The following is an 18644-nucleotide window of genomic DNA, read 5'->3' on the forward strand; positions in this document are numbered from 1 at the left end:
CCAGCTCAGGGAATTCCAACCTGGAGCTTCCCTGGGATTCCAGCTCAGGGAATTCCAGCCTGGAGCTTCCCTGGGTCCCACAGGACCTTCCCTTCATTTCCCACCTCCCCAGAAGGAGAATTCCCTGGAAATCCTTCCTTTCCCTCCCCCCACCCCGAGCCAGAAGGAACCCCGGGAAGCAGAGGCCGTGTTAAAGCAAGAGCTGGGATATAATTGGGAGGGGAACCCGCTGCTCCAAGGATTTCACCAGCTGAGCAGCACAAAATGCTCCTCGAGGAAGCCTCTCCAAGGTTTTCATGGGATGAAGAGCAGCACGGTTTCCCTGAGGAAGCTGCTCCCAGGTTTTCACCCAGCTGAGGAACGGCAGGTTCTCCCTGAGGAAGCTGCTCCAGAGTTTTTGTCCCTCAGCTGAGGAGCAGGAAACACTCCTGGAGGAATCTGCTCCCAGATTTTCTTTAGCTCAGCAGCAGATATGCCTTGAGGCTGGCAGGCAGTGGCAGTAGCTCCAGGGTGTTTGTCTCTTGAGTTTTTCTGCTCACCTGAGGAGCAGCAGGTCCTCCTGGAGGAATCTGCTTCCAGGTCTTCTTTAGCTGAGCAGCAGCAGGTGCTCCTGGAGGAATCTGCTCCCTGGTTCCCCTCACCTGAGGAGCAGCAGGTACTCCTGGAGGAATCTGCTCCCAGGTTTTCCTCAGGTGAGCAGCAGCAGGTCCTCCTGGAGGAATCTGCTCCCAGGTTTTCTTTAGCTGAGGAGCAGCAGGTACTCCTTGAAGCTGGTGGGCAGTTTCTGTCCCTCACCTGAGGAGCAGCAGGTGCTCCTGGAGGAATCTGCTCCCAGGTTTCCTTTAGCTGAGCAGCAGGAGGTACTCCTTGCTGGTGGGCAGTTTCTGTCCTTCACCTGAGGAACAGCAGATACTCCTTGAGTCTGGTGGGCAGTGGCAGTAGCTCCAGGGTGGTTTCCCCTCACCCGAGGAGCAGCAGGTACTCCTGGAGGAATCTGCTCCCAGATTTCCTTTAGCTGAGCAGCAGCAGGTACTCCTTGAGGCTGGTGGGCAGTTTCTGTCCTTAACCTGAGGAGCAGCAGGTCCTCCTGGAAGAATCTGCTCCCAGGTTTTCTCTAGCTGAGCAGCAGGAGGTGCTCCTTGAGGCTGGGTGGGCAGTGGCAGCAGCTCTGGGGTGGTTTCCCCTCACCTGAGGAGCAGCAGGTGCTCCTGGAGGAATCTGCTCCCAGGTTTTCCTCACCTGAGGAGCAGCAGGTACTCCTTGAGGCTGGGGGGCAGTTTCTGTCCCTCACCTGAGGAGCAGCAGGTACTCCTTGAGGCTGGGGGGCAGGGGCAGCCCCTCGACGGCGTCGGGCAGGAAGCGGTGGCCGAGGCAGCGGCGCACGGCGCAGCGCGCCAGGCCCTGCAGGCTGGCGGGAGCCGCGCACAGCCGGCCCAGCCGCTCTCCCAGCCGCCTGTCCCGCTCCGAAACCGCCGCCACCGCCTCCTGGAGCGTCATTCCATCCCCGTCCCCGTCCCGCCGCAGCTCCAGGCGGCCGGCGGCGCGGCCCAGCAGCTCCAGGCAGGACTCCTCGCGCTCGCAGCGGGGCCCGCGCAGCAGCAGCGCCGCCAGGCGCGAGGCCGGGCCGTGGCCCTGGCGGTTGCGGGCGCGCGCCTCGGCGCCGAAGTCCAGCAGCACCGCCACGCTCTCCAGGTTGGCCTTGGCGGCCGCCCAGCCCAGCGGGGTGTCGGCGTTGCGGTCCCGCGCGTCCACCCGCGCGCCGGCCTCCAGCAGCGCCCGCGCGCAGCCCGCGCGGTTGCGGAACGCCGCCCAGTGCAGGGGGTGTCGCGGTTGCCGTCGGCCGCGTCGGGGTCGGCGCCGAACTCCAGCAGCAGCTCCACGCACGCCTCGTCCTTCTCGGCCGCGTAGTGAAGGGCGGTGCGGCTGTAGCCGTCCAGGGCGTTCACCTGACAGGGGATGGGGGACAGAGATGGGTGTGGATTGGGAGTGCGGGCTGGGACTGGTCCTGACTGGAACCTGGCATAAACTCACTGGAACCTGGCATAAACCTGACTGGAACCTGGTATAAACTCACTGGAACCTGGCATAAACTCACTGAAAATTGGTATAAACCTGACTGGAACCTGGTATAAACTCACTGGAACCTGGTATAAACTCACTGGAACCTGGCATAAACTCACTGGAACCTGACCTAAACCTCACTGGAACCTGGTATAAACCTCACTGGAACCTGGTATAAACTCACTGGAACCTGGTATAAACCTCACTGAAATCTGGTATAAACCTGACTGGAACCTGGTATAAACCTGACTAGAACCTGGCCTAAACCTCACTGGAACCTGGTATAAACTCACTGGAACCTGGTATAAACTCACTGGAACCTGGTATAAACTCACTGGAACCTGGCATAAACCTCACTTAAACCTGGCATAAACCTTACTGAAAACTGGTATAAACCTGATTGGAACCTGGCATAAACTCACTGAAATCTGGCATAAACCTCACTGAAATCTGGCATAAACCTCACTGGAACCTGGTATAAACTCACTGGAACCTGGCATAAACCTCACTGGAACCTGGCCTTAACTGGAACCTCGCATAAACCTCACTGGAACCTGGTATAAACTCACTGGAACCTGGTATAAACCTCACTGGAACCTGGCATAAACCTCACTTAAACCTGATATAAACCTCACTGGAACCTGGCATAAACCTCACTTAAACCTCATATAAACCTCATTCAACCTGGCATAAACCTCACTGGAACCTGGCATAAACCTCACTGAAACCTGGTATAAACCTCACTGGAACCTGGCCTAAACCTAACTCAACCTGACCTTAACTTAAAGCTGGCTGGAACCTGGGCTTAACCGAAACCAGCAGAAAACAGCATAAACCTAACTGAAACCTGGCCTTAATTTACACCTGGTTGGAACCTGACATAAACCTGACCTTAACTTAAACCTGACCTAAACAACCTAGACTTAAACCCGGCTGAAAACTGGTCTTAACTAACACCTGGCCTTAACTTACACCTGGCTGGAACCTGACATAGACCTAACTGAAGCCTGACCTGAACCTGACCTTAACTTATACCTGATCTAAACCTAACTTAGACCTGATCTCAACAACCTAACCTTAACTGAAACCTGACCTAAACCCAACTGAAACCTGACCTGAACATAACTCTAACCTGACCTTAACCTTTAAATGAACCCTAACCTTAAATCAAATTCAGTTTAGGCTTAAATTAAGTTAAACCTAACCCTAAATCCAGTTTAATCCCCCCAAAAACCCCACAAGGATCATCCCCTCCAACCCCTACCCCTGCACAGGACCCCCTCAAAACCCCTCTGATCCCCAAAAAACCCCAACCCCCTCCCCGAGCTCTGGCACCTTTCGGGAGCCCCTTCCAGTGCCCAAATCCCCTTTTGCCAGGAGAACTCCTCGTTTTTGTTGTTTTGGTGATGGTTTTGGGCTCCCCCAGCCCCACCTCAGCTCCCTTCTGCAGCAGCAGCTCCACGCAGTCGGCATCAGCCACCATGCAGGCGCAGTGCAGCGGCTTCAGCGTCCCGTGCAGGCAGTTCACGTCTGCTCCCTGGGGAAAGGGAGCAGTATGGGGTCAGGAACACTCCCTGGGGGGCACAGGGACCACCCTGGGGGCACAGGGACCATCCCGGGGTCAGGAGCACACCCTGGGATCACCAAACCCACCCTGGGGGCAGGAAAGTCACCCTGGGGGACAGGGAGCACCCCGCGGTCAGGAACACTCCCTGGGGTCACCAAACCCACCCTGGGAGGCACAGGGACTAGCCTGGGGTCAGGAACACTCCCTGGGGGGCAGGAAACCCACCCTGGGGGACAAGGAGCACTCTGGGGTCAGCAAAGATACCCCGGGGTCAGGAACACTCCCTGGGGGGCACAGGGACCACCCTGGGATCACCAAACCCACCCTGGGGGACAGGGACCACCCCGGGGTTAGGAACCCTCCCTGGGGGCAGGAAACCCACCCTGGGGGGTACAGGGACCACCCTGGGGGACAGGGAGCACCTCAGGGTCAGGAATACTCCCTGGGATCATCAAACCCACCCTGGGAGGCAGGAACACTCAGGGGGGTCACCAAACCCACCCCGGGGTCAGGAACACTCACTGGGGGGCAGGAAACACACCCTGGGGGCACAGGGAGGACCCCGGGGTCAGGAACACTCACTGGGATCACCAAACCCACCCTGGAGGGCACAGGGACCAGCCTGGGGTCAGGAACACTCCCTGGGGGCACAGGGACCACCCTGGGATCACCAAACCCACCCTGGGGGGCAGGAAACCCACCCTGGGGTCAGGAGCACTCCCTGGGGTCACCAAACCCACCCTGGGGTCAGGAACATTCCCTGGGGAGCATGAAACCCACCCTGGGGTCAGCAAACCCACCCTGGGGGGCACAGGGACAAGCCTGGGGTCAGGAACACTCCCTGGGGAGCAGGAAACCCTCCCTGGCATCACCAAACCCACGCTGGGATCAGCAAACCCGCCCTGGGGGACAGGGAGCACCCCGGGGTCAGGAGCACTCTCTGGGATCACCAAACCCACCTGGGAGGCCAGGAAGGCCACCCTGGGGGACAGGACCCAGAGGTACAGGGAATCCTGGGGGGCAGGAGACCCACCTCTGGGGAGCACAGGAGCCACCCTGGGATCACCAAAGACCACCCTGGGGTCAGGAACACTCCCTGGGGTCACAAGGACCATTCGGGGTCAGCGAACCCACTCCTGGGGGGCAGGAAACTCACCTGGGGTACAGGAGAACACCCGGGGACAGGGAGCACCTCGGATCTAGGATGCACCAAACCCACCTTGGGAGGCATAGGGACCAGCCTAGGGTCAGGAACACTCCTGGGGCACAGGGACCACCCTGGGATCAGCAGGAACACCCTGGGGCGGCATGGGGACAGGGAGCACCCCGGGGTCAGGAGCACTCCCTGGGATCACCAAACCCACCCTGGGGGGTACAGGGACCACCCTGGGGGGCAGGGAGCACCTCAGGGTCAGGAGCACTCCCTGAGGGGCACAGGGACCACCCTGGGATCACCAAACCCACCCAGCGTGCACAGGAAGCACCCCAGGGTCAGGAACACTCCCTGGGGGTCAGGAAACCCACCCTAGGGGGTACAGGGACCGCCCTGGGGGACAGGGAGCACCCCGGGGGACAGGGAGCACCCCGGGGGACAGGGAGCACCCCGGGGTCAGGAGCATACCCTGGGATCACCAAACCCACCCTGGGGGGCAGGAAACCCACCCTGGGGGACAGGGAGCACCTCAGGGTCAGGAACACTCCCTGGGGAGCACCCACCACCCTGGGATCACCAAACCCTCCCTGGGTGCACAGGAAACACCCCGGGGTCAGGAAACACACCCTGGGGGGCAGGAAGCCCTCCCTGGGGGCACAGGGACTAGCCTGAGGTCAGGAACAGTCCCTGGGGGGCAGGAAACCCTCCCTGGGATCACCAAACCCACCCTGGGATCAGTAAATCCACCCTGGGATCACCAAACCCACCCTGGGATCAGTAAATCCACCCTGGGATCACCAAACCCACCCTGGGGCACCGGGACCACCCTGGGGTCAGAAACCCACCCTGCCGATGAGGGTCTCCCATGCCCCGGGGCTCTCACCATGCCGATGAGGATCCCCCCATCCCCGGGGGTCTCTCCCATCCCCGGGGGTCTCTCCCATCCCCCCGGGGGTCTCTCCCATCCCCCCGAGGGTCTCACCCTGCCGATGAGGTCCTCGACGCTGTCGCGGGGGAAGGAGCGGATGGCCGCGATGGTTCGGATGAGCCGCTCGGACAGCGAGTACTTGCTCTGCACGCTCTGCATGACGTACCACATGGCCGGGGGGCATCCCCGGCACCCCACGACCACCCGGGGCACACGGAGGCCGGGGAGAGGGGCACTGGGAGGGTCCTGGGGGTTTAGGGGTCAAGGAGTCCGGGGGATTTAAAGGGGTCTAAGGGGGTCATGAGGGTCCTGGGAGATCCCAGGAGGTCCTGGGGGTATTTGGGGTCCCAGGGAGGTCCTGGGGGTCCTGGGGTATGTGGGGGTCCCGGGGATCCTGGGGTATTTGGGGGTCCCGGGGAGGTCCTGGGGTATTTGGGGGTCCCAGGAGTACCTGGGGGTCCGGGGTATTTGGGGATCCCAGGGAGTCCTGGGGGTCCTGGGGTATTTGGGGGTCCTGGGGGTATTTGGGGCCCCAGGAGGTCCTGGGGGTATTTCGGGGGTCCCAGGAGGTCCTGGGGGTATCTGGGGGATCCCAGGGAGGTCCTGGGGAGATCCCAGGGAGGTCCTGGGGGTATTTGGGGATCGCGTGAGGTCCTGGGGGGTCCTAGGGGCGGCTCTGGCCCAGCGGTCGGCGGAAACCGCCGCTAACCCGGAAGTGACGCACACCAAACCCGCGCCCCGCCCCCCCGCGGGCCCCTCCACCAATCCGGCTCCGCCTCGCCCAGGCCCCGCCCCTCGCCCTTCACTCTCGTCCAATGACCGGCGCCTCCCGCCCTCAAGCCCCGCCCCCCTCCCGCGCTCCCCGCCAATCAGCGCAGGAAGGGGCGCGGCCGGAGAGACGGAGAGCGGCGGCGCTTGGCGCCCCCCAGCGGCCCGGAGGGGGGCGGCGCGGGGAGCCCCAAATTTTTGGGGAAAAAAGCGGATTTTGGGGTCTTGAAGAAATTTAAAAGGTGTTGGGGTCCCAGGGTCGCACCAGAGACCCCCCAGGATCCCCTCCTCATCCCAGAGAACCCCCCAACACCCGGGAGGTCCCCAACTCATCCCCGTCTCAGGAGCTCCCCAGTCCCCCTTCCCTTTTTGAGCCCACTTCAACTCCCATCCCTCAGGACCCCCAAAAGTCCCCCCACTCCCTCCCCTCTCAGGAACCCCCAAAATCCCCCCATTCCCCTCCCCTTCTCAGGACCCCCAAAATCCCCCTCCCTCTCTCAGGACCCCCCAAAGGGCGCTGAAAGAAACCACCAAAACAGCCCCAAATCGGCCCAAAACCGGCGAGGGTTTTTTGTGGGTTTTTTTGTTTGTTTGTTGTTCTTTTTTTTAACTCTCCTTTCCCAACCTCTCCAGGGCCCGGAGGAATCCCGGGAATCTTCCAAACATTCCCGGCCCGGCTCCTGCGGCTCCGCTACCGCCGGGGCTCCGGCCCGAGCCCGATCCCGATCCCGAGGGGATCCCGATCCCGCCGGGAACGCTCCCGCGCCCCCCACGGAGGGGGGCCCTGAGTGGGGGGAAATTGGAGGTGGCGACTGAATTTGAGGGGGTGGCGACTGAATTTGAGGGGGTGGCGACTGAATTTGGGGAGTGGCGACTGAATTTAAGGGGGTGGCGACTGAATTTGAGGGCGTGGCCACAGAACCAACAACCCCTCCCAGTTCCTCCCAGTCACCCCCAAAGCCCTCCCAGTTCCCCCAAATCCCCCTCCCAGTTCCCCCAAATCCCCCTCCCACTCCCTCCCAGTTCCCCCAAATTCCCCCTCCCAGTCTCTCCCACCTCCTGAAGCCCCTCCCAGTTCATCCCAGTCTCTCCCAGTGACCCCACATGGCCCTCCCAGTGTCTCCCAGTATAATCCCAAAGCCCCCAGTCCATTGCAGTACCTGCCCCTCGCTTGTCCCAGTCATGGGGGGCACTGAGGGAGCAAAAAGGGGCATTAGGGGGGTACAGGGGGGCTTGGGGTCCCTACAGGAACAGGAGAAACCCAGAGGGGTTTCTAGGGGTCCTCCCATGGGGTTTAGGGTCCCTCCTGGGGTTTTGGGGTCCTACCAAGGGTGTTTTGGGGTCCCACCACGGGGTTTTGGGGTCCCTCCATGGGGTTTTCTGAGGTCCTTCAAGGGGTTTTACGGTCCCACCAAGGGCGTTTTGGGGTCCCTGGGAGGGATCAAGGGGTCCTCAGGGTCCTCTCTGGGGGATCCCTCCCTGGGGTTTTGCGGTCCCACCAAGGGTGTTTTGGGGTCCCACCAAGGGTGTTTTGGGGTCCCACCGGAGAGTGTTTTGGGGTCCCTCCCCGGGGTTTTGGGGTCCCTACAGGGAGGGATCAGGGGTTTTGGGGTCCCTCCGTGGGGTTTTGGGGTCTCACCAGGAGAGACAGCTCTGGGCAGCGCCGGGGTGGCCCAGGGGACCCACAGAGCAGGTCCAGGGGTGGTCCTGGGGGAGGGAGGAGGGATCAGGGGTCTGCACCCCGAAATCCCCCAACCCCCACCTTGACACTCACCTGCGGCCCTGCCCGTGGGCGGAGCTTGGAGACGGCGCTGGGGGCGGGGCTTAAGTGGAGGGGGCGTGGTCAGATGAGAGGGGAGATGCGTACTTTGAAGGGAAGGGGCGGGGTTTACAGATACAAGGGTCGGGATTGGGTAGAGAAGGAGAAGGGGGCGTGGTAAATGAAGGGGCGGGGCTTGGTTGTAAATGGGGTGTGGCCTGTGCAAAAGAGGGGCGTGGCTTAGGGGAAGTCATTGGAGAAAAGAGTGTGGGTTAATGAAGGGGTGGGGCTTAAAGGTGGGGCGGGGCTTGATTTGAGGGGCGGGAGCCTAGGGTGGGGCGGCGAGAGGGGCTAGGGATGCAGTGGAGTTGTGCTGGAGGCAGCATTTTGGGGTAAAACCTCAGGGATTTGGGGCCGCTCACCCACGCTGGAGGCCAGAGGGGTCCCTGACTCCCTGTAGGCTCCGCCCGCCTGTGGCTGTGGTGCAAAGCATTGTGGGAAACGCCCCCTATTTTGGGGTACCCCATACTAGGGAGTGGTGGGGAGGTCTCACCTGCCACACTGAGGTGCTGCGGGACCGCGGGGTCTCCACTAGGGCCGAGCGGCTGCAGAGAAGGGGTGGGAGGGTTGGGGATCCCCTCTACACTTGGGGACCCCACCCAAATTTGGGTGCTCCCCTCCTCACCTGACCACCTGGCACTGAACTGCACGGGCGGGGCTGGGGGTCACTGGAAGGGAGGAGGGAGGAGAAATTTAGAGGGACTCCATGAGGAAGGGGGAGGTGGAGGGGAAGGATTTTATGGTGAAGGACCCCCACTTAAAATGTGGTGGGAGACCCCCTCCTTAAAATGTGGGGGGTCCATTACCTGACTGCGAGGGGGAGGTGATGCCGATGGGGCGGGGGGTGCTGCTGCGGCTGCCCTGAGCCAGCCCGGAGACCTGTGGGGAGAGGTTGGGGGCATTTTTTTGGGGGGGCACAGAGGGCCATGACAGGGAGATTTTGGGGGGTCACCTGAGCTCGGCGCAGCTCCGCGTTCTCCCGGCGAAGCGACTCCACCTCTCTGTGAAGGGAGAGGGAATGATGGTTGGGGACCCCCAGGTGGGACCCCCTCACCCAGCAGGGAGGGTTCCCCTCACCTCCTCCTCTCCGCCAGCTCCTCCTTGGCCTCTTCCAGCGCCGCCTGTGCCCGGCGAGCCGAGTCCCGCAGCGAGTCCAGCAGCAGCTGCACTTGTGTCATCTGGAACCGCCACACCTGCCAGGGGGCCGGGGACGGGGCTGGAGTGCTGTCCCCTTGTCACCCACATCCTCCTCGTCACCCTCGTCCCCCTCACCTGTGAGATGTGGGAGAGGTGCTTGAGGGCGATGGATGTTGGAGTCTTGAAGAAAAGCTTGTCCTGGGGGCGCATCTGTTGGGAAGGGGGAAGAAAGGGGGAGGAGGGGGGTAAAAAAAGGTGGAAAAAGGGTGAGGAGGGGTGAGGGTGGCAAAAGGGAGAGAAAAAAGGGAGGGACGGGAGTGGGAAATGTGAGGGGAAAAGGGCGGGAAATGTGAGGGAGAAAGGGTGGGAAATGTGAGGGAGAAAGGCTGGGAAATGTGAGGGGAAAAGGATTGGAAACGTGAGGGGAAAAGGGTGGGAAATGTGAGGGGGAAAAGGGAGGGAAATGTGAGGGGGAAAGGGAGGGAAATGTGAGGGAGAAAGGGCAAGAAATATGAGGGAGAAAGGGCAGGAAATGTGAGGGAGAAAGGGTGGGAAATGTGAGGGAGAAAGGGCGGAAATGTGAGGGAAAAGGGAAATAGGGAAAAGGGGGAAATGGATGGGAAAAGGTGAATGAGGGAAAGGGTGGAAAACGTGAGGGGAAAGGGTGGGAAATGTGAGGGAGAAAGGGTGGGAAATGTGGGAGGGAGGATAGAGGGAAACGAGTAAATGTGAGGGAAAGGATGGGAAACGTGAGGGGAAATGAAGGAAAACGTGAGGGGAAAAGGCAGGAAATGTGAGGGGAAAATGGAGGGAAATGTGAGGGGAAAAGGGTGGGAAATGTGAGGGAAAAGGGTGGGAAACGTGAGGGGGAAAGGGTGGGAAACTGTGAGGCGAAAAGGGACATGACTGGCCTGGTGGGACAGGGGCAGGTAGCGGCAGGCGGAGGAACAGATGGGGCAGGGACCTGTAGGAAGGGGAGAAAAAAGGTGAGAAAAGCAGAAAAAAAGGCAGATTTGAGGTGAAAAAGGGTTTAAATTCAGCGAAAAACCTTGTTTTCCATTATTCTGGGCTTAAACTGAGGGGGATCCCCCCTTTTCACCTGAGATTTTAAGTGTTTCTGTTGAAGGAAAACCTGCCTTAAATTGAGGTGTGATCCTCCATTTCCACCATTTGAAGGGTTTAAATAGAGGGAAAATCCCCCTTTTCCCATCTTTTGAGGAATTTAAAATCGAGGAAAATCCCTCTTTTTTCCAATATTTTAGAGGTTTAAATTGAGGGAGGAACCCATTTTATTGTCTCCAGCCGCCATTTTCCCTTCATTTTGAGGAGTTAAATTGAAGGAAATTCCCCCCTTTTCAGCATTTTTAGGGTTCAAACCCCCCTCCCCCCCCCAGCTCTGTTTCGGGGTGTTTCTACCTGTGCCCCCGCAGTCCTGGCACAGGATGTGGCCGCAGCTGGTGACGGCAAACTGGGCACCGTCCTGGCGATAGCAGCGGTTGCAGTGGAACCAGTCCATGGTGGGGATGGGCTGAGGAGCCGCCTCAGGTACGTCTGCACCTGGGGGAAGCCCAGGAGGGAATGATGGGGGGGAAAACGTGAGGGGAGAAAGGGCGGGAAACGGGAGGGAGAAAGGTTGGGGAACGTGAGGGAGAAAGGGTGGGAAATGTGAGGGGAAAAGGATTGGAAACGTGAGGGGAAAAGGGCAGGAAAACTTGAGGGGAAAAGGGTGGGAAATGAGGGAGAAAGGCTGGGGAACGTGAGGGAGGAAGGGTGGGAAATGTGAGGGGGAAAAGGGAGGGAATTATGAGGAAAAAAGAGCAGGAAATGTGAGGGGAGAAGGGCAGTAAACGTGAGGGGGAAAAGAGCAGTAAACATGAGGGGGGAAAGGTGGGAAATGTGAGGGGAAAAGGGCGGGAATTATGAGAAGAAAAGAGCAGGAAATGTGAGGGGAAAAGGATTGGAAATGAGGAGAAGAGCAGGGAAATAGGGGGAAAGGAGAGACTATGATGAGAAAAGAGTAGGAACGTGAGGGAGGAAGGGCGAGAAATATGAGGAGAAAGGGTGAGAAACGTGAGGGAAAGGATTGAAACGTGAGGGAGAAAGGGCAGAAAAACTATGAGGGAGAAAGGGTGGGAAATGTGAGGGGAAAGGGTGGGAAATGTGAGGGGGAAAAGGGTGGGAAACGTGAGGGGAAAAAGGGAGGGAATTATGAGAAAAGAGCAGGAAATGTGAGGAGAAGGGCGGGAAATGTGAGGGGGAAAGGGTGAGAAACGTGAGGGAGAAAGGGAGGGAATTATGAGGAGAAAAGAGCAGGAAATGTGAGGGGAAAAGGGCAGTAAACGTGAGGGGGAAAAGGGCAGTAAACGTGAGGGGGAAAAGGGCAGTAAATTTGAGGAACAGGCGGGAAATGTGAGGGGAAAAGGGTGGGAAACGTGAGGGGAAAAAGGGCGGGAATTATGAGGAGAAAAGAGCAGGAAATGTGAGGGGAGAAGGGCAGGAATTGTGAGGGAGAAAGGGTGGGAAATGTGCGGGGGAAAGGGAGAGGATTATGATGAGAAGAGAGCAGGAAACGTGAGGGAGAAAGGGCGGGAAAATGAGGGGAAAGGGTGAGAAATGAGGGGAAAAGGGCGGGAAATGTGAGGGGGAAAGGGTGAGAAACGTGAGGGGAAAAGGGTAGGAAATGTGAGGGGAGAAGGGCGGGAAATGTGAGGGAGAAAGGGTGGGAAATGTGAGGGGAAAAAGGCAGGAAAACTTGAGGGGAAAAGGGTGGGAAATGAGGGAGAAATGGCGGGAACTGTGAGGGGGAAAAGGGCAGGAAATGTGAGGGGAAAAGGGCAGGAATTATGAGGAGAAAAGAGCAGGGAATGTGAGGGGAGAAGGGTAGGAAATGTGAGGGGGAAAAGGTGGGAAATGTGAGGGAAAAGGGTGGGAATTATGAGGAGAAAAGAGCAGGAAATGTGAGGGGAAAAGGGAAACGGGAAAAGGGTGGAAATGAGGAGAAAGGGTGGGAAATGTGAGGGGAAAAGGATGGGAATTATGAGGAGAAAAGAGTAGGAAACGTGAGGGAGAAAGGGCGGGACATATGAGGGAGAAGGGGCGAGAAATATGAGGGAGAAGGGGCGAGAAATATGAGGGAGAAAGGGTGAGAAATATGAGGAAGAAAGGGTGGGAAATGTGAGGGGAAAAGGGTGGGAAATGTGAGGGGAAAAGGGAGGGAATTATGAGGAAAAAAGAGCAGGAAATGTGAGGGGAAAAGGGCGGTAAACGTGAGGGGAAAAGGGCGGGAAAACTTGAGGGGAAAAGGGTGGGAAATGTGAGGGGGAAAAGGCGGGAAATGTGAGGGAAAAATGGCAGGAAATGTGAGGGGAAAAGGGTGGAAATGTGAGGGGAAAAGGGAGGAAATTATGAGGAGAAAAGAGTGGGAAATGAGGGAGAAAGGGTGGGAAATGTGAGGGGAAAAAGGCGGGAAATGTGAGGGAAAAATGGCAGGAAATGTGAGGGGAACAGGGTGGGAAATGTGAGGGAGAAGGGGTGAGGAATATGAGGGAAAAGGGTGGGAAATGTGAGGGGAAAAGGGCGGTAAACGTGAGGAGATGATTCTTGACATCATTCCAAGGCATCCTGGCACTCCTGGGTCAGGAATACTGTGGGAAGCAGGAGCAGGGCAGGGATTGTCCCCCTGTGCTGGGCACTGGTTGAGGTAAAACCCCTCCAGGAGCCAAAGATCTTCCCCACTTTTCCTGACCAAAGCCTTTTTCCCTTTGGATCTTTGTAGTCCCTTTTTTTTTTTCACCAAAATGCCTGATTTTTCCCCTTTTATCTCTTTGCTGTTGCCCCTTTGTGCCTTGGGTGGAGTTGGGAGGAGGAACCTCTGATAGAACAGAAAACCCCCTTGCCCCCAAAATCATCCAAAATTTGCACCCCTCGAGCAAAGGGAGGGAAGGAAAGAACGATAAACGAAACAAATGAAATGAATTATAAATGGAATTTACTCAAAACAGAGCGAAGAGAACAAAATAACCCCCGACAATTCGACAAGAGAATCCAAGTCCCCGTTACTGGGAGATTTTGGGGGATTTGGGAGCATTTGGGGAGATTTCGGGGGGATTTGGGAGCATTTTGGGGAGATTTATGGGAGGATTTTTCTGGATGCTTTGTGGGAGATTTTTATGGATTATTTTTAGGGATTATTGGGGAGGTTTTTGTGGATTTTTGGGAGGGTTCTGGGGGCAATTTTTTTGATTTTTTTTTGGGTAGTTTTTTTGCAATTTGCGGCGATTTTGGGGAGAGGATTATTAGTGATTTCGGGGAGGATTTTTTGGCGATTTGGGGTGATTTGGGAGGGGATTATTTGAGATTTTGGGGGGGATTATTTGGCATTTTGGGGGCGATTTTTCGAGTGATGTTGTGCTCCTGTTTTGGGGGGGGATCACAGGTCCTGGCCCAGCTCCTGGATCTCATCCAGCAGGAATTGCAGGTCCCTCCGGGTGACGGCCGGGCTGGTGACGACCCCCCTGAAGAAGTTGACGCGGGACCCCTGGGGTTGGTACCCCACCAGCAGGGACCCCCTTCGCATCATGCGCTCCTTGATGGCCGGGGCCACCTGGGGAGGGGACACGGAACAGCTGGCAGTTAATTGGGATTTGGGGGAATTTTTGGGGATTATTTTCCTTTTTTAAAAAATTTTTTTGTCAATTTTTCCCAATTTCTTTCGATTTTTTCTGATTTTTTTTCATTTTTTCAATTTTTTTAATGATTTTTTTGATTTTTTAATTTTTTTGACTTTTAAACTTTTTTTCCAATTTTTTTCCAATTTTTTTCCAATTTTTTTCCAATTTTTTTCCAATTTTTTTCCAATTTTTTTCTGATTTTTTCCAGTTTTTTTAAAAATTTTTAAATTTCTTTAAAAAATATTTTCCCAATTTTTTTCCAATTTTTGGGGGAGATTTTAAGGGATTTTTTTTTAAAATTGTTTTAAAATTTTTTCCCAATTTTTTTCCGATTTTTGGGGGGGATTTTAAGAGATTTTTTTTCCAGGCATTTCAGGATTTGGGGAGGGGGAATTGGAAGGGAATTTGGGAGGATTTTTAGGGATGTTTTGGGATTTGGGGGATTTTGGGAGGAGGACTTTTGGAGATTTTGGGGGTTTTTTTGGATTTTTTAGGATTTGGGGCAGGGATTGTGGTTGGGATTTGGGGATTCTGAGCTCACCTTTCCCAGCTTTTCCCAGAATTCCGGGGATTCCTCCTGGCCCCTCAGGCTCGGGGGGATGAACCAGAAGCAGATGTTGATGAATTCCGGCTGTGGGAACAGGGAGAGGGTGGGGAAGGAGATCCCAATTCCCAGGATTCGGGGGGAATTTGACCTCATGGATTGAATTCTCTGGGATTGGGACCCGCAGGGTTTGATCCTCCGGGATTTAAACCCTTGGAGCGGAAAATTCCAGGGGGATTTAAATCCCAGGGTTTAAATTTCTGGGATTTCAACCTCTGGGATTTGAATTCCAGGAGGATTCAATCCTCTGGGATTATAAACCTCGAGGATTTGACCCCTCTAGGATTTAACTCCCCACCCCAAGAGGGATTAAACCCCTGGAATTCCACTCCCCCAGCACATTTAGGGTCCCAAAGCCCCCCTAAACCCCCAATCCAAACCCCAATCCCAACCTTTCCCTACCTCCATGACGAGCCGGAACCCCTCCCTGCACTTCACCTGCTGCAACAGGAACCTGGGGGGGCACGGGGGGGTCAGACCCCATTTTGGGGGTCCTGAGGGGGTCCTGGGGAGGGTCAGACCCCGTTTTGGGGGTCCTGGGGAGGTCAGACCCGATTTAGGGGGTCCTGGGGGGGGTCAGACCCCATTTTGGGGCTCCTGGAGGGGTCCTGGGGAGGGTCAGACCCCATTTTGGCGGTCCTGGGTGTCCTGGGGTGTCAGACCCCATTTAGGGGGTCCTGAGGGCATCGGGGGCAGACCTCCTATTTTGGGGTCCTGGGGGTCAGACCCCATTTAGGGGTCCTGAGGGGTCCAGACCCCATTTTGGGGGTCCTGGGGGTCAGAGCCCATTTTGGGGGTCTGGGGGTTTGTCAGGGAACATTTGGGAGTCTGAGAGGGGGCGGTGGGGGGGGAGTGTCAGGGCATGTTTTGGGGGGTCCTGGGGGGCAGGAGGAGGGGTCAGGACACGTTTGGGGGTCCAGGGGTGGCACAGGAGAGGTGATTCCCCGTTTTGGGGTCCAGGGGGTGGCACAGGGTGGATGATTCCCCATTTAGGGGTCCAGGGGTGCCCTGGGGTGGGTGATTCCCCATTTAGGGGCTCAGGGGGTGGCACAGGGTGGATGATTCCCCATTTAGGGGCTCAGGGGGTGGCACAGGGTGGTGATTCCCCATTTAAGGGTCTGGGGGGTGGCACAGGGTTGACAATTCCCCATTCACAGGTCCGGGGGGTGGCACAGGGTGGGTGATTCCCCATTTAAGGGTCTGGGGGGTGGCACAGGGTTGACAATTCCCCATTCACAGGTCCGGGGGGTGGCACAGGGTTGATGATTCCCCATTTAGGGGTCCAGGGGGTGGCACAGGGTTGATGATTCCCCATTTAGGGGTCCGGGGGGTGGCACAGGGTGGGTGATTCCCCACTGGGGTGCCCTGGGGTGGGTGATTCCCCATCCACAGATCCGGGGGGTGCCCTGGGGTTGACGATTCCCCATCCACAGGTGCGGGGGGTTCCCCTGTCTCTGCTCACCGGGAGGCAGCGAAGGCCCTCTCGACGCGCTCCCGCAGCCCCCGCGCCCCCAGCGCCTTCCAGAGCAGCCAGAGCTTGAGGCCGTCGGGGCGGCGCCCGCACTGGGGGCTTTTGTCACCCGGGTCCAGCTCGGCCCCGTAGAATTTGTCCCTCTGGAACAGGTACGGGGCCCCCTCCCCGTGGCAGCGCTGCAGGAGCCCCTGCGGGGGCACCGCGGGGTTGGGAGGGGGGCTTGGAGACACCCAGGGACAACCAGAGACACCCAGGGACCACCCAGAGACACCCAGGGATATCCAGGGACACTCAGGGACCAGCCAGAGACACCCAGGGACCACCCAGAGACACCCAGGGACACCCAGAGACACCCAGGGACCACCCAGAGACACCCAGGGATATCCAGGGACACCCAGGGACACCCAGGGACAACCAGAGACACCCAGGGACAACCAGGGACACCCAGGGACCACCCAGAGACACCCAGGGACAACCAGGGACAACCAGAGACACCCCAGGGACCACCCAGGACACCAGAGACACCCAGGGACACCCAGAGACACCCAGGGACATCCAGAGACACCCAGGGACACCCAGGGACACCCAGGGACCACCCAGAGACACCCAGGGACACCCAGAGACACCCAGGGACCACCCAGGGACACCCAGGGACACCCAGGGACACCAGAGACACCCAGGACACCCAGGACCCCGAGACACCCAGGGACACCCAGGGACACCCAGGGACACCCAGGGACACCCAGGGACAACCAGAGACACCCCAGGGACCACCCAGAGACACCCAGGGACAGCCAGGGACACCCAGGGACCACCCAGAGACACCCAGGGATATCCAGGGACACCCAGGGACACCCAGGGACAGCCAGAGACACCCAGAGACACCCAGAGATACCCAGGGACCAGCCAGAGACACCCAGGGACACCCAGGGACACTCAGGGACCAGCCAGAGACACCCAGGGACCACCCAGAGACACTCAGGGACCACCCAGAGACACCCAGGGACCAGCCAGGGACACCCAGAGACACCCAGAGACACCCCAGGGACCACCCAGAGACACCCAGGGACACCCAGGGACACCCAGGGACAACCAGAGACACCCAGGGACAACCAGGGACACCCAGGGACCACCCAGAGACAACCAGGGACCACCCAGAGACACCCAGGGACACCCAGAGACCCCCAGAGCCAACCCAGGGACACCCAGAGACCCCCAAAGACCCCCAGAGCCAACCCAGGGACACCCAGAGACCCTCAGAGACCCCCAGCGCCAACCCAGGGACACCCAGAGACCCCCCTGGAGGGGGTCTCTGGGGGACCTCTGGGGGGTCTCTGGGTGTCCCTGAGGGTCTGGGGGTCCCATCCCGGGGTCTGGAATTTGGGGAGGGGGCACGTACGGATCCGTCCCTCAGCAGGAAGGCCGAGCACTGCAGCCCCACCATCAGCAGCTTGTGGGGGTTCCACGTCACCGAACCGGCCCTGGGGGGGGGAGGGGGGGCCAAAAAGGGGGCTGGGGTCCCCAAACCTCCAGGGGGTGGGGGGAATTTGGAGGAGGGGCTGGGGGTCCCACCTGTGGATCCCTCGAGGAGGTGCCGTAGTTTCGGGGACAGGAGGGCGCTGCCCCCCACGCCGCCTGTGGGAATTTTTGGGGAGGGGGTGGGAATTTGGGAGGGGTCAAATCCCTCCAGGGGGGTCCTAGACCCCCCAGCGGGGACGCCTCCAGACTCACATCCACGTGCAGCCACAGCCCGTGGCGGGCGCAGATGGCGGCGATGGAGGGAGGGGTCGAACGCCCCAGGACGGTGGTGCCGCTGGGCACAGACGAAGAAAGGCTCTGAGCCCTGGGAGGGTGATTTTGGGGGTTTGAGGGGATTTGGGGGTTTGGAGGGGAATTTGGGGGATTTAGGGGGCTTAGGGGTTTTGGAGGGGGCCGAACACCCTCAGGACGGTGGTGCCACTGGTGGCACAGATGAAGAAAGGCTCCGAGCCCTGGGGGTGGGCGGTTATTTTGGGGGGTTTGGGGGAGGATTTGGGGGATTTTTGGGGTTTGGGGGGATTTGGGGGGATTTAAGGGGCCTTAGGGGGTTTGGGAGGGAGTCAAAGCCCCCAGGACGGTGGTGCCGCTGGTGGCACAGACGAAGAAAGGCTCCGAGCCCTGGGGGTGGGGCGGTTATTTTGGGGGGTTTGGGGAGGATTTGGGGGATTTGGGGGTTTGGGGGATTTGGGGGGATTTGATGGGGCCTTAGGGGGTTTGGGAGGGAGTCAAAGCCCCCCAGGACGGTGGCGCCGCAGGCACAGACGAAGAAAGGCTCCGAGCCCTGGGGGTGGGGGCTATTTTGGGGGTTTGAGGGGATTTTTGGGGGTCTGAGGGGATTGGGAGGGCTTGAGGGATTTTTAGGGGTTTGGAGGGATTTGGGAGGGATTTGGGGGCTTGGGGAATTTAGGGGGCTTGGGAAGGGGT

At 58.5% G+C, this 18644-nt stretch overlaps 3 protein-coding genes and 1 long non-coding RNA gene across 4 annotated transcripts; all 4 read right to left on the bottom strand.

Moving 5' to 3' along the window:
• Window positions 1–190: 190 nt before the first annotated feature.
• Window positions 191–5934, bottom strand: ASB8 (ankyrin repeat and SOCS box containing 8). The gene is given in 5 exon segments (XM_050319680.1): window positions 191–1239; window positions 1292–1817; window positions 1820–1946; window positions 3494–3598; window positions 5764–5934. Coding segments are annotated over 5 exon segments (879 nt in total). The 5' UTR covers window positions 5881–5934; the 3' UTR covers window positions 191–1235.
• Window positions 2024–3289, bottom strand: LOC126642267 (uncharacterized). Its single transcript, XR_007629407.1, has 3 exons — window positions 2605–3289; window positions 2145–2522; window positions 2024–2059 (listed from the first exon to the last, which is right to left on the bottom strand). It is a non-coding gene; the product is annotated as an uncharacterized LOC126642267 (long non-coding RNA).
• Window positions 5935–8917: 2983 nt separating the features above from the next.
• On the bottom strand, window positions 8918–11370 carry RNF212B (ring finger protein 212B). Its single transcript, XM_050319681.1, has 7 exons — window positions 10850–11370; window positions 10345–10397; window positions 9569–9643; window positions 9374–9489; window positions 9249–9297; window positions 9103–9175; window positions 8918–8964 (listed from the first exon to the last, which is right to left on the bottom strand). Exons 1-7 carry the CDS (start codon window positions 10947–10949, stop codon window positions 8918–8920), a joined length of 513 nt encoding a protein of 170 aa, XP_050175638.1. The 5' UTR covers window positions 10950–11370.
• Window positions 11371–13399: 2029 nt separating this feature from the next.
• Window positions 13400–18338, bottom strand: LOC126642269 (acidic amino acid decarboxylase GADL1-like; the record flags this gene model as incomplete). Its single annotated transcript, XM_050319682.1, is given in 9 exon segments — window positions 13400–14036; window positions 14645–14734; window positions 15110–15161; window positions 16170–16369; window positions 17581–17662; window positions 17754–17766; window positions 17769–17816; window positions 17909–17961; window positions 18271–18338. Coding segments are annotated over 9 exon segments (780 nt in total), but the record flags the coding sequence as incomplete, so codon positions are not given.
• Window positions 18339–18644: the final 306 nt, after the last annotated feature.

The sequence above is a fragment of the Myiozetetes cayanensis genome, unplaced genomic scaffold (genome assembly GCF_022539395.1).
Source record: "Myiozetetes cayanensis isolate MyiCay16 unplaced genomic scaffold, myiCay2020 scf228, whole genome shotgun sequence".
Classification (NCBI taxonomy): domain Eukaryota; kingdom Metazoa; phylum Chordata; class Aves; order Passeriformes; family Tyrannidae; genus Myiozetetes; species Myiozetetes cayanensis.

What these genes read in the sequence shown, in the direction of transcription:
- RNF212B (XM_050319681.1), bottom strand. Translation starts at nt 10,949, where the DNA reads ATGGACTGGTTCCACTGCAACCGCTGCTATCGCCAGGACGGTGCCCAG. An exon ending in ACCTCTCCCACATCTCACAG is followed by an intron (nt 9,490 to 9,568) that starts GTGAGGGGGACG and finishes GCCCCCTGGCAG; the next exon opens with GTGTGGCGGTTCCAGATGAC. An exon ending in CACCTCCCCCTCGCAGTCAG is followed by an intron (nt 8,965 to 9,102) that starts GTAATGGACCCC and finishes CCTCCCTTCCAG; the next exon opens with TGACCCCCAGCCCCGCCCGT.